Raw genomic sequence first — 27106 nt, 5'->3', positions numbered from 1 at the left:
AGCACTCCTGAGAAAATTTGAAATGCAGGGTGAGCCCTCTGAGCAGACAATTGTCTGAAGAGTTTTCATGAACAGAAAATACTATAAGAACAGAGCTATTCAGAATGTGGGCCATGTGTGGTCCACATCTGTTTATAGGTCTGTAATAATGTAAATATAGAAATTGAGAGTAACGTTCAGAAACTTTCACAGAAATTTGATAGAGTAACTTTACGTTTGTTGACTGTAACAATAAAGAATTGGGCTTATGTTTCATATGCCTTTATTATTATTATTATTTCCTAGTGATTCATTTTTCTTGTCTTTATAGAAGTAATGGTTTAGGACAGATTGGGGGAAATGGCATTCAGTACAGAGAGCGGAGGAGGCCTTCTCTAGCAAGCTGTACACACTGCACAGTTCCAGGCTGCTCCCTTCACCTCTCCCACATCCGCATGCCCCTTGTTCCCTGGATGTAACAGGAGGGCTTGGGCCTCACTTACTGAGATTCTAGCTGAGAACTCTCTCCACATAGCATGCTGCTCCCCCCTTCCCCAGCCAGCTCTGCCCAGGGGAAGCACTCTGGCTGCTCCTAGCCTGACTGTAGTCAGCTCTGTGGGCGGCCACCTCCAGCCCTGCCCAAGAGGGGTCTGCTTTCACTATACTCTGCCTAGGCATCCAGGCCTTTCCATGAGCAAAGCCCATTCAGTTCTTTTTGCTGGTGGTCAGGTCTGTGAAGGTGGCATCAGGAGGTGGGCAGGAGCCTCACACCCACAAAGGGCTTCCAATAGACTTTTGCTGATATCTCCAAATTAGGTCATTCATACAGTCTTGGGACTAAAATGAATTTATTATCAGATCCCCCACCAGGACTTAATTTAAAATAACAAATAAATCTTGTATGTTGATTATTATTACACTAAATACAGAAGAATGAAGAATGTACATGTTTCAAGAAATTTATGTAAAGACATGCAATCATATTCAAATGTTTCATATAAACCAAAATGGCTTTTTTAAATTATTAAATTGGGCTTTAGGTGAAAAAAAAATTCTGTCATTATCTTGTGGATAACCCAACATTGCAGCGTATTCTGTTAAAATACATGACACAATATAAACTGTAATTGGCATAATCTTATTCTGGCATTATTTTCTTTGTAATATACTCAGAACCTCAAAAACTGCCATTGGCCAGGACACCAATGGAGGCCTGAGACATCCTGCTGGGGATCATTTTCTCCCTCCCTCTGCTCAAGATCTCTTTACCAAAGCCACTTCCAGTCTCTCTCGGGACTTCCCTTCTCAAGCTCTCTTCTCTAAGATTCCAGTCATTTAGCTCATTACAGAGCCCGGTTCACTGCTGTTGCCCCATGCCTAGCTCAGAGTCTGGCACATAGTAGGTGCTATGAACTCAATTTTGTCTCCCCCAAATTTATATATTGAAGCCCTAACCCTCAGTGTGATGGTATTTGGAGATGGGGCCTTTGGTAGATAATTAGGTTTAGATGAGGTCATGAGAGTGGAGCCCAGTTTTAGTCCATTCAGGCTGCTATAACAAAGTACCATGGACTGGCAGCTTATAACCAATAGAAATTTATTTCTCTCAGTTCTAGAGGCTGGAAGTCTGAGATCAGCATGGTTGAATTCTGGTGAGGCCTCTTCCAACTTGCAGACTAGCAACTTCTTACTGTAACCTCACAGGATGGAAGGGGCTGGGGGTCTCTGCTGGGCCTCTTTTATACCACCTCTTCTATAAGAACACTAATCCCACCCATGAGGGCTCCACCCCCATGACCTAATCACCTCCCAAAGGCTTCGCCTTCCCTGAGACCATCACCTTGGGGGGGAGGCACAATTCACAACACATGACTATGGAGTAGACAAATCACGTACACAGACCCCATTCTTTGCAAGAATATCCCTCTCTGCTTCATACCCCCTTTAATTTCTGTACTCTTTTACAAAAACCCCAGATCCTCCCAGGCCAGAGACATAAAACCAATGGCAGTTTCAGTCTATTTCTTAACACAAGGGTAGTAAATATTTTTCTCCAGAAAAGCACCTTGAATCCCTTGGTGGTGGGTTCATCCAGCACTGAGCTGATATGGATTCTGAAGCCCCTTCTGGACTCAGCAGAGGAGTGTTGTGATTGATTGGCAATGCACGTCATGGCTGTAGGGGGGTGAGCAAGGCATCCATGCCAACGCGGACCTAGGAGCTGTTGCCAAGGATGCAGCTAAGAATGGGCATCTGGAGCCGACACTGGTGCCTTCTCTAAGTAGTATATACTTGCAGTGCCTCCCTCAAGGGGCTCCCAACTTCTGCGGGTGCAAGGAGAGGAAGAAGGAGCAGGGTGGGTGGTGGAGAGGGTAAGAGTCTGCTGCCCTGGGACTAAAGAGCCCCTCATCCTGTGCCTGTCCCCTAGATCAGAACAGCTCTTGAGCTGAAAGCAATGTGTACATATATAGCACAGTATAAGCGCTGGGGGATAGAAGTTGCAATTCAATTCCATAGACATTCATTCAGCTCCTTTCCTGGGCTCAGCACCATGCTAGGTACTATGGGAGAAAACAGAAGCATTGTGAACCTGTGTTCAAGGGGCTTACAGTCTTCCAGGGAATGCCACTGGCCATGTGATGAGTGTGCAGGGAGCCCAGGGAAGGAGGTCAGGAGGAGTCCCTGGACTGTTCTATGACACAGCTGGTAGAGCTGAGGCCAACAGACAGGCAGAGAAGGGGTAGGGGGCTGAGACTGGGAGATGGCTGTGCATCCTGCCAACAGCCCAAGGGGAGCTGGAGCAGGGAGCAGGGGCTAAGTGGGGACTATGGAGAGAAAGCAAGGGCCTAGCCATGGGGTACAGAAGTTAGGCCAAATCTCCACTCTGCGGAGCTAGGGAAGGACTCAGGCCCTGAGGACAGGGATCCAGGTCAGTCTGTGGGGGTAACAAGGAGCAAGGCCAGTGCCATCGGAACTAAAATACATGGCAGAGCATAAGCAGGACCTGGCTCACCAGGCCAACCTGCTGCCCAGGGCTGCCCAGGGCTCCGTATTCCCTCTGCCTCAGGCCAGGACCAGCCTGAACTGGGAAGGAAGTCAGACCTGGCAGGTGGGGATGAGGGTACAGGAGCCCAGAGGCCACAGGGACAGGGTGCATGGAAGGTTACTGCAGCCAAAGTGGCTGGGGAAAATGAGAACTGAGAGAGGATCAGTGTGGGCAGAAGGAGATGGAGAGGGCGTGTTGGGCAATGGGAACTCCAGAAACAAAGGCTCCTAGGCAGGGAAGAGACATCAAAAGCCTAAGCTACTGGAGCAGAGGGTTTGAGGGGGGAGCAAAGGCAGGGGAAGGAGGGGAAGGCAAGTCACACAACAGAGCTCCTCAAAACCCAGCATTCCAGCAGAGCGGTTAACACCCAGCTCATGCAACTGGGTGGCCTGGTGCAAATCCTGCCTCTGCCTCGACCCAGCTGTGTCACTTTGGGCAAGTTACTTAACCTCTCTGAGCCTCCAGTCCCTCAACTAGGAATAATAATAGTACCTACCTCATAGGGCTGTTTAAGGATTGAGTTAAAATATCAAGCACTGAGAACAGTGCTCGGCACATAGTGCTGTGTAAACATTTGCAAGTATTACAATTATGTAGAGCAAAGCAATTTGAACCATATCCAATATTTTCCAAATTATGTTCCATGAAAGCTTCAACCAAGAGATTCTTCCATCAAAAAGGTTCTTATGATCAAATAAATTTGGAAAATACCTCATATCATAAACACATCAAGCTCTGACAAGTCCACAGTAAAAAAACAAAAAAATAGAAAACAACCCTAACTTTATTTAGCCCATGTTTTCCAAGACTAGTGGATCATGGAACCTTCTGAACACCTGGTGAGACAGTGTTCCATGGGACACCAGTTTGGGAAGTGCTATGGGGGCAGGCAGTGGGGGAGTCTCTGAAAGTACAGAAAGTGGTCTCCAGGAGACGCCACCTGTCAGGGAAGCCACAGAAAGATTCTAGTGCCCAGGAAGGGAGGAGGTGGCTGAAATTCCAGAGGTGAGGGGAGAAGGCTTTGGGTGGGGCCCTGCAACAGAAAGGAAGGGTGCATGTGAGAGACCCCAAGGGGTGGGAGAATAGAGAGGGCCAGAGTGCAGTGTGGAGTAGAGGGGACAGAGGAGGAGGAGGCAAGCCTGAGAATTCACGTTTGGGGAGGTGAGAAATGGAGCAGAAAGGAGACGGCGGTGGAGGGTAGGATGTGTCCTTCACATGTCCCCACTCACTTTCTGCCCATTCACTTCATTACCCCTTCCCAACTGTGGGACTTAGGTGGGTCTAAGCTTCCCAGAGGAGGGGCCTGTGAGAGGGGAAGGTGGGGACAGATGCTTCCCGGGAAAGAACAGCCCCCGGAAGGCACAAAAACACTCTGTCCCCACTATGCACAGATCGTGTGGTTGTAAAATTGACAGCAGTTGTCCAGGGCTTCCGGACTGAACTCTGGGCTGGTGCTGAAAAGAAAGCAAAGGTTGCAGTTTGAGCTCCAGACCCAGCTCTGCTGGCCACTAACAGGCTGTGCAACCCTGGGAAAGTTGCTCCCTTTCTCTGACCCACCCTTCCTCCTCAGATTTGGTCCTCAAGCCTTCCACTTCTTCCTCCTCTGGCCACACCAACTGCAGCCATAACATTTCTACTTCTCATACTGGTGCTAAAGGCATCCCCCAGGCACTCAGGCCTTCTGCACCCCAACACTGTCAGCACCCCCACAGCCCCCAAAGCCCCCATGGCGCACGTCCTCACCTCTGGAAGGCCTCGAAGCAACACTGGTACACCTCAAAGCTACTGCTGCTGAGGGTTGTGTTCAGGAGGGACAGGCAGTCGACCTCAGGTCCCCTGGGCACGTAGAGAATCCCTGTGGAAGGTAAACAGCTGAAGGGCAGAGCCCCTGCACGTGGCCCTGGGACTGGGGCCAGTGAGAATAATCAGGGCTCCAAGTCCTGAGCCCACCAGTCCTACACTCACCTGCCATGCAGGCATTCACCAGGGACACACAGGCCCCTGTGAAGAGTGCCCGGAGCACAATCTTGGAGAAGTCACTCTTCCGTTGCGGGACCATGGAGGCTGCAAGGGGACAGGAGTGCTCAGGTCCAAGGAAGCCACGGACATCTCTGCCCACATTCTGCAGCTCTGGCCGCATATGCTGACTACCAGGGACGGACCTTGCCCTCCTGACTGCTTGCTGACATCGGGAGTCCTCTTTGACTTGGCTCGGACCCCTGGTTAATGCCCCACACCTCCCCACACACCATCAGTGGTAGAGGCAGAAAAAGGATGTGAGTTTGGAGTCAAGCAGACCTGGGATTAAATACAGGCTTAGCCACTTACAAGCTGAGTGACTTGGGCCATCACTTCACTTCTCCAAGCCTCAGTTTCCTGCTCTGTAAAATGGGATAATTATACCACCAAGCAGGGTGGCTGGGAGGAGTGGATAGTATTTGTAAAGAGCTGAGATCTGTGCAGAGCCTTTCTCCCTATGCCCTCCAGGCCTGGCTGCCTGGCCATTGTGGGTATAAGAACAGGCAGGCCAAAGCCCCAGGGGGTGGGCCAGCACCACAACTCCTGTCCCTCCTCAGATTCCTCCTGAGCTACCCCCAGCAGCAGAGAAATCATGGAATTCTCAGACTGGGAGGAACTTCCACAGCCATGTTGTTCAGGTCCTGCCTTAGACAAATGGGACAACTAAGGCCTACAGATCCCCTCACTCTCCTGGACACTGGCGAGGTCCCCAGAGGACTCACTCAGGCCTCCCAGCATGATCCCAATGGAGCTGAAGTTGGCAAATCCACAGAGGGCAAACGTTGTGAGGATTTCTGCTCTGACCTGAAGACACAGAAGGTGCATGAGGAGGGGCTTCTCTCAGACGAGACAGGGGCACCCGCACACCGCTCCGACTCCCCAGCCGTAAGTTCCTCCACTCTCCATGTGTCCTTGACCTTTGGGCCTTCTGTGCTGCCCTTTCTCAGGCTTTGCACTCCCACCTCGAAGTTAGCTCAAAGTGTATCACCTCAAAAACATAGCACCCCCGCTCCCACCCTTCAACCTCCTTATCTTAATTACTTTCTAGGTGTGATTCAGGCTCACGGGGTCCTCTCACATAGGCCCTACTAAGCTCTGTGCCATGGGCACTAGTGACCAGCCCTTTCCGACACTCTGCAGTCTGCCCTTCTGGTTACTGTGAATGCGGGCAGGCTGAGAGCCCCCTGAGGGTGCTGTCCTGCCAAGAGGGGCGGGAGTGTGGCCTACTGTGAAGGGTAAGGGATTTGGAGCCCAACCAGCCTGGCTTCCAGGCTTGTCCCCACCTCTTCTCAGCTTGAGAAGTCAATAGTTTGAAACCTCTTCAAGTTTCAGTTTCTCCATCAGGAGTGTGGGAAGAATAGTACTTGTGTGGCAGGACTGTCATAAAGATCATACAATGTATAGAAAATACCAGGCATAGGCTAGGTGTTTAAGCAGGACAGTTCTTCTTCCCTTTTGTTCTGAACAGTTGTTTAATTTCCCAGAAAGAAGTGTTAAGGGCCGAGCCCGTGGCGCACTCGGTAGAGTGCTGCGCTGGGAGCGTGGCGACGCTCCCGCCGCGGGTTCGGATCCTATATAGGAATGACCGGTGCACTCACTGGCTGAGTGCCGGTCACGAAAAAACGACAAAAAAAAAAAAAAAAAAAAAGAAGTGTTAAGAGCCAAAATGGAACAATTTGGGGAAAAAAAAAAATTGGTTTAGATTCACACCTCACACCCTAAACAAAATTAATTCTAGATCATCAAAGCAGAAAAATATTAACATTTTAATCATAAAATGATAGAAAATATAGGATAATAACAATTATAGTTATAAGGTAGTATTATTACTCTCATCATGGAAAGGAGAAAACTGAGGCTCAGAGAGGTTAAGTAACTGAGGAAGTTCACACAGCAAGAAGATGTCTGTGTCAGAATTTGAACTCAGTTCTATCTGATTTCAAAGCTCATGGTCTTAACTACTTCATCTTCTTGTTTCAGGAATTTAACACTTACCAGGTGACTTTCTAAGTTTAGAAATAGAAGAAATCACAAAGGAAAAGATTTGGTATAAAATCTGTTGAAAAAGCAAATCTCGGGCCGGCCCGTGGCTCACTCGGGAGAGTACGGTGCTGATAACACCAAGGCCCCGGGTTCGGATCCCATATACGGATGGCCGGTTCGCTCACTGGCTGAGCGTGGTGCTCACAACACCAAGTCAAGGGTTAAGATCCCCTTACCGGTCATCTTTTAAAAAAAAAAAAAGAAAAGAAAAAGCAAATCTCTATATACAAAATAAAGGAGGGGATAAAGAAAATAAAAAGGAAAATTATTTATAGAAAATATAACAGAGAAGGGCTAATGTCTTTATAATGTAAAGAGTTTATACAGATACTATTGGAAAAAATATTTAGGCACCTGCATCCCTGTTTGCTCACCTATAGTCGTGCTCCATATAACAGCCCAAGTGATCTTCTTGAAAGGCAAAATGTCAGATCTTCAGTAACTTCCTACTGCTCCTTGGCCTGTGTCACTCTCTTTTACAATTATCATCTGCTCTAGCTGCACTTATCACCTCTCAGTTTTCTAAACATACCAAGCACTTTTCAACTTCAGGGCCTTTGCACGTGCTTCTTCCTTTGTCTGGAATGTTCTTCTCAGCTTCTGTCAGCTGGCCCCTTCTCCTCCCTCCAAGTCTTGGCCTAAATGCCACACCTCAGGGAGGCCTTTTCTGACCAGTCCAGCCAAGGAAGACCTCTCCCTCTTTTTTCTTGTTTCCTTCATAGAACTTACCACGAATTGTGGTTATTTTATTTATTCCTTTGCTTTCTTGTATTTTGCCTGTGTCTCTCACTAGGTGTAAGTTCCATGAGACCAGGGACCATGTCTGTCTAATTCCCCTTTTTATTCCCAGTGTCTAGCAGAGTGCCTGGCCCCTCAGGGGTCTCGACAAATACTGGCTGAAGGAATGAAGTTGAAAACAAAAGTTCATGAAGGGGCGTACCTTCGATTACCTCTGAGGAGAGGGTGAGACGAGAGGTGAGGATAAGGAGGGAGGACAACGTGTGCTTTTTACTCTATTCGATCTTTTTTTAAAAAACGAAAGAGTACATTCCTTTACAATTTAAAAAATAACTGAAATGCATGAAAAAATATTTCCTGTTAAAAATTCCCATTCACCCAAGTAATGAAAATGAAAACAATGAGCTATTATTTGCTCATTAAAGTAGCAAAACTTGTTTTTGAAAAGAGGCTACTCAATGCTGCTCAGTGTGTGGTGAAATAAACGCTCACAGGCACAGCTGGTGGCAATTTTGGCTGCTGCAAGCTTTTGCGAAAGTTCCTGGCAGCAACCACAGGAGGACTCATGCCCTGTGATTCAGTCAGCCCACATCTGGGAAAGCTCCCGAGGAAACGATGCGAGAGGAGGGAAAGGCTCTATGCACCAAGAGATTCAATTCAGCATTGTGGACGGTAGCCAAATAATGGGATTGATCTGAATGGCCCAACGGCAGGGGATTAGTTAAATATGTTAAGATACATATATTAAAAGTGATGTTATGTCATAATAATAAATTGTTTAAAAAGCTGGCTGCAATACAGTATGGCTGCTAGAATAGCAACTATGTGAACTCTCTTAAGAGGCTGTAGAAGAATATGTATAAAACAATAATAGCTGTTATTTTAGGATAGTGAGATTATAGGTAATTTTTTCATTCTCAGTAATGTTAGTTGAGCTTGTTTTCTTTTAGAAAGGTTAATTTTATAGAGCTTTTATGGTTTTTTAAAGTAAATGTTAACAGAAGAGCCCCTGAATGGACTCATATGTCAGCAGTGAGCGTGGGGTGAGGTCTCCCTGGCTTTCTTGCTGGGTGCTCACACGCATTCCTATGCAGCAGCCATGGCAGGTATTTACTACACTCCTGTTTTCCAACAGAAGAGGCAAGGTGCAGTGGCTGGCCCAAGGCCACAGTGGCCCATCTAGAGCTGGCCTTGGATATTTCAAACAACGCTCTTGCCCTGCACCTCAGCCTCCTAAGGGGCCTCGAAAAAGATGGCAGCAAAGCCCAAAGCTGTCTTGTTTCTCAAGACAGTGGAATGTGAGAGGATAAGTGCCACCTGAATGTGTCTCAGCCAGGCCCAGGGAGCCAGGAGAGCAGCTGCCAGAGGTCCTCAGGAGCAGCTGTGTCATCCCCATGCCACAGGGCAGGGACCAGGACACTCACAGAGATCCACTGCTTGCTGGTGCCGACCCACTCCTCAGCCCCTGCCAGGCGGCGCTGCTTGTATTTGGAAAGTTCCTCATAGGCCACAAACTCGTTCAGGAACAGCTTCATCCCCAGCAGCTCAGCCACCACCGGGCAGTCCTCCCAGGCAACGCCCATCAAGAAGGCCACAGGACGCAGAATGTAGGAGCAGATGAGCTGAGGGCACAAGGGCAAGAGGAGCGGCTGGGCCTGAGGGTCGGGCCTGGGCTCTGCTGGGTCTCCAACCACCGCCCACTGCCCACTCGCCTGGGGCCAGGCCTTCCACAGGCCCAGTGGTGTGGCGTGGCTAGAACCGCACCTGGAAGCTGAGCCCTTGGATGTCAACCATGTCTCCCAGCCAGGAGAGGGCAGCATTGATGAAGGCCAGCACAGCCAGGAACGCAATCAGGTTGGCAGCGATGTTGGTGGCCACCTTCACGGACAGGGTGGCCCCACTGCTGGCTGCGTCCAGGAGGTTCTGAGCATCTCTATTGTTGGGATCAAAAGCGATCATTATTGGCCTGTCCCCACAAACAGCAAGGGTCTCCATCCTATAAGCTCAAAGAGGAACCTTGGGTAGAGCATTTGAGTCAGAGGATTCTTGTTTTTCCTCTGAGACCCAGAGGAGAAAGGGGCAGATCAAAGCAGTGGGATAAGACCCACATTGCTATCACAGTGCTAAGATGGAAGCCATTAGCCACACGTGGCTTTTGACCTCCTGAAAGGTCCACATTGAGTTGTGTTGTGAGTGCAAAATACACACCAGATTTTGGAGATTTAGTACAAAAAAAAAGGATGCAAAATATCTCATTAATAATTTTTATATTGATCACATGTTGAAGTGACAATATTTTGGATATACTAGGTTAAGTAAAACATTTTACTAAAATTGCCCATTTCTTTTTACCTTTTTAAAGATGGCTACTAAAATTTAAAATGATAGATGGTGGCTCACATATTTCACAGGACAGTGCTGCCCCAGAGCTTCAGGAGGTCATGAAGGAGGTTAGAGTTGCCCATTGTGTCCCCAAGCACACTTGCCCAGAGTGGTGCCTTTTCAATATTTTTTAAGGATTAAATGTTACACTGTGGTGTTAAGACTATCATGAAGGTATGTTAAGAGGTGAGTGACATCGAGGACAGCACAAGATATGTCACTATGTGGTTGACATCCTGGTGGTCAGGGCTCAGGCACATAAAGAAGAGGCATGCAGACTCTTTATGAACCTCCTCAACACACACACACCAGGCCACACCCCCAAGAACCAGGCCACACTCCCATACCTTGACCAGTCCATTTTTTCCTGCTGGGCAGAGACTGGAAAGTAAGATATAAGAACTGGAGTCTGTGTACTTGCAAGTGAAGCCACAACCACGGCAGTGAAAGAAAAGAGGTGGGTGGGCCTGGGCTTGGTGGAGGGCAGTGAGGGGCAGAGAGAACACCATGCTGCTACCCACTGCCTCCGCCCCCCACCACGCACAACTGCCCATCTGCAGGCCTTCCTGCTAGCTCACCCATAGGTCAGTTTCACTCCTTCCTCATTGCTGAACTTGGACTCCTCCACCTCAGGGTAGACCAGCTTGGAGAGGGCCAACGCACAGGGGGCGGCCATCACGGAGGCAGCAATTAACGAGGCAGCATCGATCTGCAGAGTAAGGGTGGGGGTTATAGGTGCACAGTTAGAGGAAACGCGGGGGACCAAGGAGTGCAGCCCAAGGCTGCAGGGGGGCATGTGTACTTCGCCCCACTGGTGTGTTGTCATCGTTGTTAATAACAATACCTTTTATGTATAGGTGGTCTCAGGCTATATGTACAGGGCCTCATATTTCCTCCTAGTACTTCTGTAAGTTAGGTAGGGCAAGTATTGTTATCTTCATTTTACAGACAAGAAAACTGAACCCCAAAAGGATTAAGTATGACTTGCTCAAAGTAAAGGACGAGAAGGAATCCATCAGGTCTTTTAGTTCCAAGTTCAAGGTTCTTCCTTCCCTTCTAGGCTGTCTCCCTTTGATGACTAATTCCCATTAGCAGAGGGTCCCCATTAGCTGAGGAGTTTGTAATGGTTTTAGACAAAGCTCAAGAATCTGAGAGTTGGGGTGGATCTAAGAGGTAACCCATTCAACCGTAGTGTAGGTTATGTACTAGCATAGAAACTCCCTCTATAGGATCCCTCTCTAAAAACTTAACCGTGATAGGGAACTCACCACCTCAAGGCAGCCCATCACACCACTCTAGTTAGAGAACTCTTTCTCAGAAAATCTGCCTCCTCTAACAGCCACCCTTTGGCCCCTGGGTCTGCCTCCAGGAGCCACACTGTTAAGGCTGTTCCCAGTAAGATGGCAGAGCAACATCTGCCCCTGGGATTCTCCCTTCCTGAATTTTTATATTCACTGTGGCCCCAAACCCTTTGTTTCCTTGTTCTCTTCCACAAAAGTAGATGAGACACTCCTCCCCAACCCCCTACTACTGTGTTATTTACCAAATGGGGAAATTAGAACCAACTCAAACATCCAGCAATGGGACAATGGCTAAGCACTGTCAGGCTGCCATCGAAAACAATGTTTATCAAGGCCTCACAAGAACATGGGAAAGTGCCTACAAAATTGCATAAAGGGCATAACAACAACTACAGGAGAAAAAAACAAACTCTTAAACTGTGCCTAAAAAGACCAGAAAGAAATACACCAAAATATCAACAAATTGGCTGTCCCTCCCTAGTGGGGCGAGGGGTGACTTTTTCTTTCTGCCTTTTGATATCTTTCAAAATGTCCACAACGATAACTATCATTTTTATAAACAGAAAAGTAAAATAGTCCTTTTCTTCTTAAAGTTTGTGATAAGCCAACCGCAGTTCTTACATTTTAAATAAGGAAGGCGGTAAGTTTGAGATGCACCCTCAGGCTAATACAAGCAGAGGGCAGAAGAAGCCCGTGAGACCGCTGGTTACCATCTCAGGCAAGCACGGGAACTGCTCATGAGATGCCTGGCCTGGAGACCCTCTCAGGCTCTGAAACCCACGTAATGTCCTTCTGCTTCTTTTCCTAACTCCCAGTTTCTTTTCATTGATAAACAGAAACCCCTTAAAACATGAACAAGAACCAACAGCAGCCCCGACACTCCTCCCCATCCGGGTCACAGGCACACAGGGTAAGCCCAAGACCCTGCTGCTTGCTGGATGAAGCCTGCCTGGGGGCCGGTGTCCTCTCTGGACTTTCCGGGCTGGGCTTCAGGACTTTGCCTCCCTTCTCCTCCGCTACCCAGCTCCAGTGGGGACGGTGCCGCACCTGGAATCCTGGGATTTCCCCTCCACCAGCTGGGATCCTGTCCCTTTTTCCAGTTTGGAGATTACATCTGGTTTGTAATCTTGAGTCCCAGCGGGAAACATATCCTGCAGTTGTCACATTCCTAGACACTGTGCTCTGAGTGGGCCAGTTGTGGCCACCACCTTAAATGCTGCAGCTGGTTGTTTCCTGCTTGTTGTGGAGAGGGCTGAGTCCTGCACAGGCAGAGCTCCCTTGGCCCTATCCCCTGGGACAGCCCACGCCTGGCCTTCTCACTGCTTGCTACTCTACAGGGCCATGACATCCCCAGCCCTGCCTCCCAGGCACTCAGTCAGGAACGACTTCTGTCCCAGCATGCCAGGGACCACTCCTACCCAAGGCCTTTCTCTCTCTGCCCCCAAAATGTGTCATGTAGAGAGGGACAGACTGTAAGAGCTCTCCACTTCAATTTTCGAAAGAATCTTTATAGAGAAAGGAAATCAATCCAGATAACTACAAGCATAAAATGGGTCGATCTCAGGACAGATTTCTGGTTCTAATATATTAGTCTGAAAAAGAACTACCCCTTCTTCAACACCATGCTAAGTGCTTTCTGCCTCCTATTGCATTAATTCTTACACTGTTGTGAGGTGGGCAGTACTTCTGCCCATTTTACAGACGTGGAAACTAAGTAGTAGAGTCTCACTTGGCCTTCCTGGGGGTCTCACAGACCCTGTCTCTGGGGCTCCCACTCTTGTGAATTCATTGAGGAACATGGGCAGCCAACATCTCAACCTGTCCATGTTCTCAGCCTCTGTTCAAGCTTGAGGCAAACATCTGGGTCTCCTCTCATGATGACCCCTGAGCCAGAGTAAAGAGACCAGTCTCTAGGGGTAGTGCTGTGCCTACTCTAGAGCTTTTGGAAGAGATGGTAAAGGTGAGGCTGTATGTGGAGGTCATAATGAAAGGATTCAGTCAAGTAATTCCTGAGACTGTGGGCCAGGGGAGAAGGCCTAGACCAGCATTGTCCAGTACAAATATGATGCAAACCACATTCGTAATTTTATATTTTCTAGTAGCCACATTAAAAAAAGTAAAAGAAAAAACAAAATACAGATGAAATTAATTTTAATAATGTGTTTTATTTAGCCCAATATATCTAAAATATTTTCTTTCCACCTGTGTAATCCATATAAAATTATTAATAAAATATCTTAATTTTTTTCTGTTCTAAGTCCCAGCACATCTCATTTCAGATTAGCCACATTTCAAGTGCTTAATAGCCATCTGTGGCTAGTGGCTACTGTGTCGGACTGCGCAGGTCTAGAACTTTCTAGATATTAGCAAGAGGAGGAGAGCGGGGCAAAGAAGTTGGGCAACAAAGAGAAAGGTCTGAAGAATCCCAGAAACCTGGGGGAGGGACCTTTCTGGGATTCAGGGGCTGAGGGCAGAGCCAAAGATACCCTGAGGGACTGACTGGGGGTGGGGGTTGAAGGAGAGAGGGCAGAGGGGGCAGGAGAAAGCCCTAGGGTGGTGCAGTGGCAGCCAAGAGACAGCTGGAGGCAGAAGAGAGCTTCTCTGGAGACCAGACTAGGGGCCCATCGAGCGGCCAGAAGGAAGGAGCGAGGGAGGGAAGGTCTGTTAGGGGCTTTTCCCCTGGGCTAGCTGTGGTTGTAGCCTGGGGCTTCCGAACCAGAGGCTGTGAAGGAACCCCCTGGCCACATGGCTGATCCTGGCTGCCTCTGCTCATTCTGCACAGCTAAAAGGAAGTGGACACCCAGGCTCCTTCAGTGGGGAGGCCAGATTGCCCAGGGCCAGGCCTGGACTCTGGCCCGAGAAAAGGAAGGAGGACGGCCTGAGTTTTAAACCAGATTATGGGAAAGGTGAGAGTCCTTTCTGTACGTAAATTCTAAAGAATGACTGGCATCCCAGTAATGCCCACATGCTAGGAAAACTACCATGGGTATTTTTTTAACTGGCTGTGGCACCCAGAGCAAGATTAAGACATTTAAAGACCCTAAGTCCTGAAAATATTATGGCATCCCCTCTGCCAATATTCCACCATGAAAAAAAAGTTTCAGGAACAAAGTTTTAGGTTTCTATTTTTGAAATACCAGACTCCTCCTAAAAACAATTGGTGGTGGGGTGGGGGGTAGGGAGGTGTACCAGCTCTGATGAGTCAGATGACGGTCTCTAGAATTCTAGACAGAAGGGTGCCAGGCCAGAAGACAAAGCCCCAGAGCACAGGGGGCCTTCTTGAAAAGTTATGCAGCCACCATCTCTGCCCGGGCAGCTCTGTGAGGATGTGGAGCTGAGCTTAAGAGCATGGCCCAGGTGTCCTGAGTAAAGGAGAGGCTGAGAGGAGGCTGGTTTGTCCTCTCACCCACCTCTCAGCAACACCAAAGGGCACAGATGTGAGAGACAGGTGAAATTCCAGATCAGAGAAGGGGACAGTGTGGGTCATTCTGCAGTCCCCCACCCATCACACACAGCAACAGGAGAGCCTGGAGGTAGGCAAGGGCAGGTCAAGGTTGCTCTACGCGCAGGCGCACATCACTCCAGGAACTGAGTGACATTGCATTGAATGGATTAATTAACCCAACTTGTCTTCTTACTGCTGGACCGTTAGGTCACTTCCAGTTTTCTTACTATGAAAAATAATGTTGAAATTTTGCATTTTTTTGAACACTTGTGAAAATATTTCTGTATCATAATATTCCTAGCTGGATCAAAGGGAAGGAGTATTTTTAAGCTGACTGATAAATGTTCTCCACGAAGGTTACATATACTCCCACTGTAAGGATGAGTGGCCCACACCACTGCCGTTTAGAGGCACGCAAAGTGTTGCGTATCATTTAGAAGAAACATTAAGTTATTGTTTTAATTTCTTTGAACATCAGTGAGCTTGAATATCTTTTTATAATTTATGGACTAGTTTCTCCTGATCACTAATTTTTTACACAGTGACTTTCACCATACAGAAGATTTTTCATTTTTGTTAGTCAGCTCTGCCAACCTTTCCCTTTATGCTTCTGGCTTTTGTGTCATGCTCACAATGTTACAAGAAAAAGGCAAGTTACAGAAAAGTACAGGTATAATCGCCTCATCTTTAATTAAAGAAAAAAACAAGTGTATGTGTATTCAGGTGTATTTGCTTAAATGACTATTTACACAGAAATATCTGGAAGGAGTGGGTCTCAAACTGAGCATCAGAATCGCCTGGAAGACTTGTTACAACCTAGTACACAAGGCCCCAACCCAACGTTTCTAATGCAGCAGGTCTGGGATGGGCCCGAGAATTTGCATTTCTAACAAGTTCTCAGGTGATACCAGTGCTGCTGGTCCACAGACCATACTTTGTGAACCACTGTTCTAAGCTATTAAAAGCAGCTTACCCATGGGAAGTGGGGTTAAAGAAGAGAGATTTTTTTAAAAGATTTATTCACTTCCGCAACAACCAAGAATGTCTTTGGTAGTTAAGAAAAAAAATTAAGATCTATGAAGATTTGCCTGTGAAAGCACAAATAAGTACAAGGTGTTTTACAAATGCAAAGCATGATTATCGGGCACTTTGTAGGGACACATTTGAAGATTCCGCTCAGCCTTCCATGCAGTAGTACTGTGGTTGGTTTAAGGGACCAATTCATACCACTGGAATTTGACTAGAAATGCATTGTGCTCAGTAAGCTGCTCAAGCAATAAGTTAAGAGTGGAGGAAGGACTTGAGCCTAGAGAGTGTGGGGGAGGGAAGGGGAAGGAATAGGACAGATCTCCAGGGACAACCTAGGTGTGGGACTGTGGAGAAATGAGCGTGAATTTTGGAGTCAGACAGATCTAGGCTCAGATCCTGGCTTTGGGCATCTCACTTACTCTCCGAGCCTCAATTTGCTCATCTGTAAAACAAGGCTATTAAAATACCTAGCACATTGTCTGGTACATAATAGGTAAACAGTAAATGGAACACTGGGTATCTTTGGCCCCAGTGACCATGTGAGAAGCCTGAGCAAAAGATCCAGCCCACCGAGCCTGCCTTGCTCAGGGGAAGCCTCTCCTCTCAACAGCACAGTAGCCTAGGCTTCAGGGCCAAAAGAGAAGATTGCAGGGTTGCTATGCCCAGGAGCTGCTTGGGACTCCCACAAAGGTGGCTTCAGGTCCTTGGTACAGCCAAGCAAACAGAGGGCTTTACCTACCCCAAAGGAGATGTAGGCACCCAAAAGGCTGCCGGCGATGGTGGCATAGCCTCCAGTCATGACGACATGGATTTCGGAGAGAGTCATGTCTGCCAAGTAGGGCCTGATCAGCAGAGGAGCCTCGGTCTGTAAATGGTAAGATGTCAGACAAGCAGGGCTGGAGCGGTCAGGCACCTCCTCACCTCCCCACTGGTCCCGGAAGTGGGCAGGTCATGGTGAGGTGCTGAGGAGTCCCAAGGGAAGAGACAGCAGGATGTGGGGAGGACCTTGGTTTGTACTTAGCTGAGCCTCTCTGAACCTCAGCATTGGCCACCTCTGAGAAAGAACCCCCATCCATCCCTCTTGGCCTGATAATGCTCTCCTGTGCCAGCTGCTTTCCACCTGCCAGGCACCCCACTAAGCATCTCACCTTCACTACTCACGACCTTCTGAGATAGAAGTGGTCATGCCCATTTTCCAGGAGTGCAAACAGAGACTCAAAGAGGTTCAGAGTTACCCCTGCTCACGCAGAGGGATGGGAAACAGGTCTAACTCCAGGCCTGAGCCCTTAATGAAGACATAGGGGTTGCCAGAAAGAAAGAAAATGGGGTATTAGATGGTGTGTTTACTTCAGGCACCCGGGGAAGCCTGTAGCTATTCATTAATCACTCAATAGTTACTGAGCACCTACTGTGTTCCAGGCACTGTTCTATAGAATAGGGATACAGGGGTAAACAAGATAAAGTCCCTGCTGTCATGGAGTTTATGTTCTGGGAGTAGTGGAGGGTAGGAGTGGGGCTTTTGGGGGTGGTGAGAGAATATGGGTAATCAACAATGAACTGAATAAATAAATGATGTAATTTTACACAGTGATATAAGCTATGAAGATATGTGAGAGAGAATGCCTAATGGTTAGAGCGTATTTAAAATTCAATAATAAGCAAAGGCCTTCCTGAGGAAGTGACATTTGGTTAGGGTTAGCTGAGACCTGAAGGAGCCAGCTATGGTCATGTGCCACATAATTACGTTTTGGTCAATGGGACTGCATTGGTCCCATAAGACTATAATGGCTATACCATAGAGCCTAGGTGTGTGGTCGGCTATACCATCTGGGTGTGTGTAAGTACATTGTATGACGTTCACACAATGATGAAATTGCTTAAGGACGTGTTTCTCAGCACATATTCCCTTTGTTAAGTGACACATGACTGTATGTGGTTGGGTAGCACAGCATTCCAGGCAGAGCAAACAGCAAAGGCCTGAGGCAGGAATAAGTCTGAGGCACTATGAGCAGGCCTGTGTGTCTGCGCGGAGTGGTGTGTGGAAGTGTCAGGAAGGAGGGGGAGGAGGGCAGGTGGGCCACAGTGGTTCTGGTAAGCCAGGGTAGGGAGTGGCCTTATGTAAGTGGGGAGTGGCATGATCTGATTTGTTTTTGAAAGGTTACTTGAGCATGTGTATGAAGGACAGATAGCAGGGACAGGAATGGAGACAGGGAGAAGAGGTAGGAGGTGATTGCAGTTCTAGGTGAGAGACGGGGGCTCGTGGCAAGGGAGATGGGCAGCGGGGCAGGGGTGGATGCAATGTAGAGGCAGAGCCACAGGACTTGCTGATGGGCTGGACACGCTGGAGGGGTGGAGCGAGGTTAGCCAAGGAAGGAAGGATGGCTGCTCACAACCTCATGCAAGAGGCTACCATCTACAAGTAGGGAAAGACTTGGAGAGTGCAGGTGTGAGGAGGAACGGAATCAAGGGTTCTGCCTGGAATCAGCATACTAAATTTGAGACACCCCTTAGATATCTAAGTGGAGGGTCAAGGAGCCAGTTAGAAATGTCAGTCCAGAGTTCAGGGGAGGACCTGGAGACATTTAAAGTGTTTAAAGCCACGGGCTGTGATCCCCAAGAGGAAGTGTGGATGGAGAAGAGAAGAGGTCCTGGGCCTGCCACATTTAGAGTTAGAAATGATGCTGCTAATTCTTGAAGGCTCCCTATCCCCTCCCCTTGGTGGAAATGAGGAGAAGACCCACAGGCCTGGGGCAACTCGACCAATCACTTGTCCAAAGTTAATTTACTTTGGGAGCTCTTCACATCACCCAATGTCATATTCACCTACAATTTATATTTTCTCAGCAAAAAAACATAGGTCACACTTGCAGCCTTTCATATAAAGTAAATGCTTGTATATTTTAATATCCTTTTCCTCTTTTACCTCATTTTGAACACTTTAAGGGATTTTTGGACAATTTCTCTGAGAGCAACATCTGTCTCAATTGGCTAAAAACAAACAAACCTTTGAAACAAGCACACTTACACCATAACAAAAAAGATGCAAATACATGTATTCTCCAAAGTTTCCTAAACTGTCCAATGAAATATGGCATGTTTTGGCAAGTGTGTCTCTTGGTGACTCCAATGCTCAGCAGATGGGCCAGGACAGACCCTGGCATAGTCTCCAGAGGCTCACCCTCAGGTGGGTCAGGCCTTATGAAAGAGACTCAGGACTGATGGTGCTTTCAGAGTCACATTTACTTTGGGAAATACACTTTCAGAAAGAGGGAGGGAAAAAAAGACAAAATGAAATCGTAGAAAGAACTCTGGCCAGGAAGAAGAAAACCTGGATTCTACGTCCTGGCTTATACTTGTGGGACCTTGGCCAAGTCATTCCCATTCCCTGAGCCTCAGTTGCCTCGTGTATAAAACAAGAAAGTCAGACTCCATCTATAGGATCTCGTGAGTCTCTAAGCTGATGAAGACAGCCTAGGGCTAGAGTGGTAGGAAGTGCCACATAGATGATGTCTTCCCTGGCCTGACACAGGCAAAGAATGCATTCCCAAAATGGGGCAGCAGCCTTTGGTGACCTGGGAGAGGGTTCAGATGTCTTTTCCTAAGACTGAATCAGAAGAGCTCTGGTGATCCAGGGCACCTCGCCCTCCTTGGGGAAGCTGCTGATGAGCCTGAGAACAGGAGGCTGCAGTACCCACCTGGCTCACAAAGATGTTTCCAGCCACACTCAGAGTCTCAGTGGCTGTGGTACCCATGGTGACTTGCATCAGCCAGGCAATCTAGAAGGAAGCAGGTGTTCTTTGTGGGCTGATATCAGCAAACCCGAGAGTCAGAGAGAGTTAGGGGTGAATGTACCTTACATGTCTTCCTTCCAACTCCCAGCCCAGTGTGGAACCCCTCCCCTACATTTTCCCAAAAGGCCCATTCATCTTCTCCTTCCACATGGCCATTGATGGGGGCTTACCACTTCCCAAGGGCACCCATTCTACCTTACGATAGCTCCAGTCACTAGATCAGAAGTCCTAAAATGTGTGTTCTCTATCTCCATGCAAAAAGGATTCCCTGGACAAATATACTTGAGAATTACTGTGCACACGCACGCACATACATACATACACACACACTCTGGAGATTACCAGTACACATTAGCTTAGTAAAGGCTCTGAGAAGTCCTGCATGAAACTTTTAAAAATTTGTTTAGCATAGCATCTAGCCTAGTTTCCCCAAATTATTTGACCATGGGATTCTTTTACCTAGTAACATTTATTAACCTACTATAGAACTAGAGTTTAGTGGAAAAGCTTTGGGAAGCACTGTATTAGAAAGTTCTTCCTTTCAATCAAAATGAAATCTGCTTCCCCGGAATTTCTTCCCACTTCTGATACCTCTCAGGCTGTCATTTTCCTAATGTCTCTTGTGTATTTGGAGACAGTCATCCTACCCTTAACTTCCTCTTTTCCAGGCCTATCATTCCTTATTCCTTCGACCATTCTGTGGAGGCCTTTTCTCTCTCCTGCTTATAGTTCAATTTGTCACAGCCCCTTGGTTGAACGCATTCTCCAGATCTGGTGACAATCACTTCCCTCATGCTATGCACTATGTGCTCTTAACATAACCACAGTTGTTTTTGCATTTCTGGCAGCCATTTGATGGTGCTGATTTATTCTGAGCTCAGTTGACTAAATCTTTTGCCAGGCCCAATGCTACCAATGCTGTCCAACATTGTTTTTGTGCATAAAATCCTGGTTTTGTGCAGCAGATTTTATGAACATAAGCACAGGATTTGACATTTATACCAGCTAAGTCTGGCCAACATGGCCCACTGCTACAGTCTCTCAAGATCTTTTTGGTATAAATTATTCTTTTCCCTAACACATTCTCAGTGCAGCCTCAAGACCGCAATCTTCCTTCCCACAAAGACCACGTTGGATTTAGGTGCCATTTCTCAGTATTGTAACAGACTCTGTGAAAGGATGTTTCGTCAGCAGTAGACTCTGGGAGGGCAAGAACCCTGGGAGCAGGGGATTCTGGGAAGGTATGGACTTCAGGAGCAAGGGATTCTGGGAGATGTGGGCCCTGGTAGCAGGGCATTCTGGGAAAGTCTTGGCTTTGGGAGCAGGGATTTGAGGGAGGGTTTGGACTCTGGGAGCAAGGCATTCTGGGAGAGTGTGAACCCTGTGAGCTGCTGACTCTGGGAGACCCCAGGCCATAAGCATCGGGAACTCACCTTCAGGATCACCCACTGCATAAGGCCCACATAGTACAGAACTGACATGATGCAGCTGAAGAAAATAATGATGGGCAAAACCTGCCAGGAGAGAAAGCACCAGGACCTCAGGTTAGAGGCAAGCAGTTGGCAGGGTGCCAGGCAGGGCACAGGAGACCCCAGACAGCCTATTCCATCCAAGGCCTTGCCACTCAGAGGCCTGACTAGATCAGGGAAGAAGTTCTGAATTCAGTGCATGAAATCCCAGGTATTCCACGTATGGGGCCTCTTTGGAGGCATTTCTGTCCTCTCTGTTGCCCTCTAAATGACCATCCTCCTGGCCATCCCTCCCTCTCTCGTCACAACAGCTAGGCCTGTGCTGTGGTAGAAGTGGGATCTGAGTGTACCACTTTTATCACCTGCTTTTTTGTCTCTAAAGTGGGGATGAAATACCCACCTCTCAGAGTTGTCATGAGGTTTAAAGGAGCTGGCTCAAGGCCTAGCACCTTGCACGGTGTCCACCCTTCTCAATCCCTGGCTTATGACTCTGGCTTTAACCTCCCTCCGGGGTTGGGGGCTGAATTAGAGGACCCTCATCATTCTGGTGTTCCACTAGCACTCAGTGCCAGCAAGCTCAGAATGAGACTCATCCTGGACCTGCAAACAGCCACTCCTCCTGTCACCTGGTTCCTATTACCAGGCTGAACACTTCCCTTCCTTCACCCCGAGACTCATCGATTCCTTCAAAGTTTCTCTCGCATCATTCACTCCCTTCCAGGCCATGGCCTCAACTTCGTGCTTCTTTACTGCAGTCTGATTTCTAAGAGCAGATTGACAAAAACTTACATGTCTTTCAGTGGAGGACTAGTTTAATAACCTATGGTGTGACCACACAATGGTGCACTAAAAGTTAGGAAACAAGAATGAGGAAGCTCCCTATGGGCAGTTGAGAAATGGTTTCCAAGATAGGTTGTGAAATGGGAAGGTGTACGATAGGGTGTATGCTATGCTATTATGTAGGGTAAAGAGGTGGGGGGGTGCATTGTGTGACCTTGCATGGGCATGGGATAGCATCAGAGGACATGCAAGTGACCCGTAACAGCAGGTGCCTTGGGGAAGGAACTAGGTGCCTTGGTCAGGGGTGGCAGGAAGATTTTTTTTTTACCTTATATGCTCTTTTGTGTTGTTGGAATGTTTGCTCTATTCATGTGTTATCTGTTCCAAACAGTGTTAAAACAACCAATCATGCAGAATTGGTAATTGCAAAGGAGCATTCTTATACAAAAATGTTAAGTGGAAAAACTGGAATATTAAAAGCATAGAAAGAAGCCTGGAAGGCAGTACTCCCAAATAGTCAAAGGACCTGCTTCTGTGTGCTGCAGCTGTGGACATTTTATTTTCTTTTCTTCTCTATTTCTAAATTTCTCATCTGTTCCTATAAGTTCTATAATAGGTGGACATTTCCCAAGGGAGGAGAGCACAGCAGGAGAGGTTTGGGGGAAGATCATCAGTTTGGTTTTGAACTTGCTGGATTTGAGATGCCTGTGGAACATCCAAGTGGAATGTCAAGTGGGCAGGAGCTGAGAGGAGAGGTCTGGGCCAGGCTTTGCTTTGGGACTCATCCATAAAAGGTGCAGGTTGAGGCCCTGGGGCTGGTACAATTCCCTGAGGTGAGAAGAGCAGGGGCTAAGGACAGGGCCCTGGGGTCAGTGTCATTGAAGGGTAAGAGGGGAAGGAGGAGCCTGTGAAGGAGACTGAGGAGAAATAGCCAGAGGTTGGAGGACACCCAGGAGAGGGAACTCTGGTAAGATAAGGACTTAGTTCACAGGTCCCTGGTGACCTAGGTAAGAGCAGTGTCAGAGGAGGGGTGGGGACAGAGGCTGATGCCAGTGAGCCAAGGAGGGAGTAGGCCATGAGAAAAAGGTTACACACAGGGCCGAGCCCGTGGCGCACTCGGAAGAGTGCGGCACTGGGAGCACGGCGACGCTCCCGCTGCGGGTTCGAATCCTATATAGGACTGGCCGGTGCACTCACTGGCTGAGTACCGGTCACGAAAAAGACAAAAAAAAAAAAAAAAAAAAGAAAAAGGTTACACAGCCCTTGCAAGAAGCTGAGCTGTGCAGGAAGAAGAGGAGCAACTGCTGGAGAGGATGAAGAGTAGAGGAAGGGTTGTTTTGTTTCTTAAGAAGGGAGAGTGTTGAGCAATCAAATGTCAGCTCTGGTTCAGAATGAATCGGATTACAGAATGGTCCCTGATGAGGACAGAGATTCTGCCCCTGAGGCTGGGGCTGGAGATGAGAAGCCAGCCCTGAGGAGGGGTTTTCCCCTTTCACTTCCCAGCCAAGGCAGTGGGTTTTATCTGGACTTTCTCCAATCAACATCTCTGTCACCAACTTCACTGCAGTCAGGGATGTCACCTGACAGGGAACACAGGCACTGGCTCACGCAAGTCACTCCTTGCTGCCTGGGGCTGGAAACACCCCTAGCACGGGGTGCAATGACGTCATCCTGCTCTCCCAGAGTGAGATGCAGAGAGGATCACGTACTGTCTAGACTGCCTGTCCAGTTGATCATGTGAGGAGCTGTGGGGCAGCTGGCAACCTCGGAGCCAGGCCCACGCCAGGAAGGACAGTGCCTGGGTGGCCGGACTCGCTCCCGGCAGCAACCAGGAGATGTGTTCTATCTGCCAGACAGGGACATTTGGTGGAAAGGAAGCTGTGTTTTGGATTAAGAGGTGGCTGTCTAGGGAGGGAAGGGGAATGGAAGAGAAGAGAGGGGACCCCTGATTTTCTAAGGTGGGATATTTAATACTAAATAAGTCCCTGTGGCCAATATGACCTCACAGCCCAGGAAACACCTTGGGGCCTGTAGTGAGATAGCAGAAGAGCCTGGCAGGTAGCTCAAGACAGGGCTGCCATGGGAGGGGGAGGGAAGTGCCACTAAGTCCTACTGTGTGCCAGGTACCAATGTGTGGTGACTCGTTGATCCTCAGAGCAACTGAGGCAGATGCAACTGACTTCACTTCGCAATTGGGCACAACAAGGCTGTGAGATGTTGGCGACCTGCCCAAGGTCACATACCTGCAAAGAGGCAGAAGTACCTGCTGGCCAGCAGGCAGGCTGCCAATGTCCTGCCATGACCCTGAGAAAGTTTTCCCTCGGAGGCCATCCTGGGGGTTCTCTGTCTGCAGAGGCAGCACACATCCCTGCTATAGACTCAATGTTTGTGTCCCCCCAAATTCATATGTTGAAACCCAGTCCCCAAGATGATGGTAATAGGAGCTGGTGTATTTGGGAGGTGATTAGGTCAAGAGGGCAAAGCCCTCATGAATAGGATGAGTGTTCTTATAAAAGAGGCCCCAGAGAGCTCCTCACCCCTTTCACCACATAAGGATACCAGGACAGTCATCTATGACCAGGAAGTGGGTCCTCACCAGAACCTGACCATGCTGGCACCCTGATTTCTGACTTCCAGCCTCCAGAACTGTGAGAAATAAATTTCTGTTGTTCATATGGCATCTAGTCTATGGTTTGGTTTTCATTATAACATCCTGGACAGACTAAGACAGGACCCTTCAAGGAAGAGCCAAGAATGTCCTGACCACTGCTTTGTAGAGATAGCTTTGCAGGCTGGTCCTGCTAGTACTATAATTCAAGGAAGAAGGGACTTCTACCTCCTCTAGGCCAGTGGTTCTTAGAGTGTGGTCCCTGGACCAGCAATAGCATCTAAGAACTTGTTAGCAATGTAAATTTTGAGCCCCACCCCCAAAGTTTCTGATTTAGTAGGTCTATGCTGGGGCCTGAGGTTTTGGCCTTTCCAGATGCAGCTGGTGCCATGATCTGGACACCACACTCTGAGAACCATGGCCCTAGAGTGAACACTAGACCCTCTGAGCAGACATAACCACCTTGCCAGGAGACAGGCTTTGAAGGTAGGATAGGATTAAACGCTCTAAGGATATGGCCCTGCTCCCCCCCTCTTTCCAGAGGAAGCTGAGCCAGAGCTCTTGATGGCTTCCTAAGGCTGTCTGAGCAAACCCCCACTCCCCCAGACACCAAGCCCCAATCACTGTAGTCAGGGCCCTGTCACCAGCCCCGGGCCACAGCAAACCACAAAAACCCAAACCTGGAAGATTCCTTAGAGGCGACTGCATGTCCACCACTCTACCACCATTACCAAAAGGCAGAAGGAACTCCAAGTCCAGACAGACTGGATTCTTGGCTGTCCCCAGACATGCCTCCTGTTTTTGTTTGTGCCATCCGGGATGCCACATTCTCAACTGATGTCTCCTGCCTCAATTGTCCCATCTCCCTCCTTGCAGCCATCCCACCCCAGGCCCCACTTATTTCACATTCCCTCCCCTGGAAATCATGCTCACTAAAGTTACTAGTGACCCCTTAATTACCAAGTCCAATGGCACATTTCAGTCTTTACCTCATTTGATCTGTGTGTGTGTGTGTGTGTGTGTGTGTGTGTATGCATGTAAAATTTGGCACTGTAGGCCACTTGGGAGGTCAACATATTTTCCTTCACCCTAGGAGTTGCTTGGGGAGAAGATGTGAACAGCACTACTAAGCTTAGTAGGTGGATGCGAGTTCCAGGGCTGGAGTGAAAGTGGAAGAATGAGAGTCCTCCCAGGTCAGCCAGACCCAGGAAGTATGCAGGGCTGCGGGAGGGACGGGGGAGGGGCTGACCATGTGGGTGGAAAGTTACTAAAAGGAGATGGAGCCAAGGCGGAATGATTCATCAAGCTGATACAGCCAGGTGGTGACTGCCACGTCAACTGTGCTGGACTCCAGGCCCAGGGTAGGTTGAGGGCTGAAGAAGCCCCAGGGAGAGACTCTACTTCCTAGAGAAGAGATCAGCTGGACCTTGGCCCAGCAGGAAGGAGCTTGGATTCTGAGAATCTGAGTGAGCTCAGAGAAGACCTCTCCAGGCTGAAATTGGCCAAAGGCCTTGGATTGGGTCCACATGATTCATGAAGAGAATGGAGAGAAACCTCCTGAGCCTTTGATTCAACTCAGCACTTAACAAAGCCACCTTTGCCTTGAGGGCACATCCCAAACTTGGAAAGCACATGTGGGGGAGGGGGAGGGGGGAACAAAATTTTGTGATTAGTGAATCTGTGAGAAAGGGAATTCTGAGGCCACGGAGCATTTGTCTTAAGTCCTCCCTCGTCTGGCCTGGCATTGCTAAGGATGCCATGGGCCAATACACTGACCAGGAATTCGTCCAGAAGACAGGGCCTCCCAGGAACCAGGAAACTGCTAGTGCTTGACCAGGAAATGCTGAGGCTGGTTAATGATAAACCCAACTCACCTGTTATTCTCTTTTAACTAAACATCCAATCTCAAAGTCTTTTGCCACTGTTAGGTTTTAAATGATCATTATTGTTAGTAGGGGTGCTTTTCGTATTTGGAGGAGAGACACGATGCCACTGATTTCTACTTATAGTATGAGGAAGAAAACATCCCTCCACTGGAAGCCTGGGGACAGGTCTAGCTCCAGCTGTGCCCTAAAGTGCTGGGCAACTATGGCCAGTTCACTGCTCCTCTCTAGGGCTTGGCTGGACCATCTGTAATACAAAGTCTACTGAACTCCCTCTTAGCACTAACAGTCCAGGAATTCATGATTCTAAAGGGTGATTCAGGGAGAGATGCCGCAGCAGGTGTGCACACATTCTTCCAGAAAGGGAGAGAAGACAGGAGGAAACACGCTAACCCCACAGGAACAGCAGCAAGCCGAGATACGCTCAGTGCTGGAAGAGGAGAGAAGCAGGTGGGGGCACTGGTGGATAGCAGCTGCCTGGCCTGCCCAGCACCTTTGCTCCCCTTCTTTGGTTAATGAGGCTCTCATTTCCCTTTAGGAAACAGCTTACATGTCCGTCATGTTGAACTGTGCCCTGTGTCTGGGACCTACCA

At 48.3% G+C, this 27106-nt stretch overlaps 1 protein-coding gene across 2 annotated transcripts in view; it reads right to left on the bottom strand.

Moving 5' to 3' along the window:
• Window positions 1-4406: 4406 nt before the first annotated feature.
• The window catches only part of SLC28A1 (solute carrier family 28 member 1), a 40339-nt gene continuing 17639 nt past the window's right edge, over window positions 4407-27106 (bottom strand). The window contains exons 8-17 of one of the 2 annotated variants that reach the window (XM_063090642.1): window positions 21207-21287; window positions 19678-19758; window positions 16722-16847; window positions 10786-10916; window positions 9590-9758; window positions 9250-9447; window positions 5767-5848; window positions 4991-5089; window positions 4769-4880; window positions 4407-4479 (exon numbers count right to left, since the gene is read on the bottom strand). In XM_063090642.1, coding sequence (XP_062946712.1) covers window positions 4407-4479; window positions 4769-4880; window positions 4991-5089; window positions 5767-5848; window positions 9250-9447; window positions 9590-9758; window positions 10786-10916; window positions 16722-16847; window positions 19678-19758; window positions 21207-21287 — 1152 coding nt within the window. The remainder of the gene's footprint in view (window positions 4480-4768; window positions 4881-4990; window positions 5090-5766; window positions 5849-9249; window positions 9448-9589; window positions 9759-10785; window positions 10917-16721; window positions 16848-19677; window positions 19759-21206; window positions 21288-27106) is intronic. The other variant, XM_063090643.1, reaches the window with a different exon arrangement.

Source organism: Cynocephalus volans, chromosome 3 (genome assembly GCF_027409185.1).
Source record: "Cynocephalus volans isolate mCynVol1 chromosome 3, mCynVol1.pri, whole genome shotgun sequence".
Classification (NCBI taxonomy): domain Eukaryota; kingdom Metazoa; phylum Chordata; class Mammalia; order Dermoptera; family Cynocephalidae; genus Cynocephalus; species Cynocephalus volans.
This window is presented reverse-complemented; position numbering and strand designations above follow the sequence as displayed.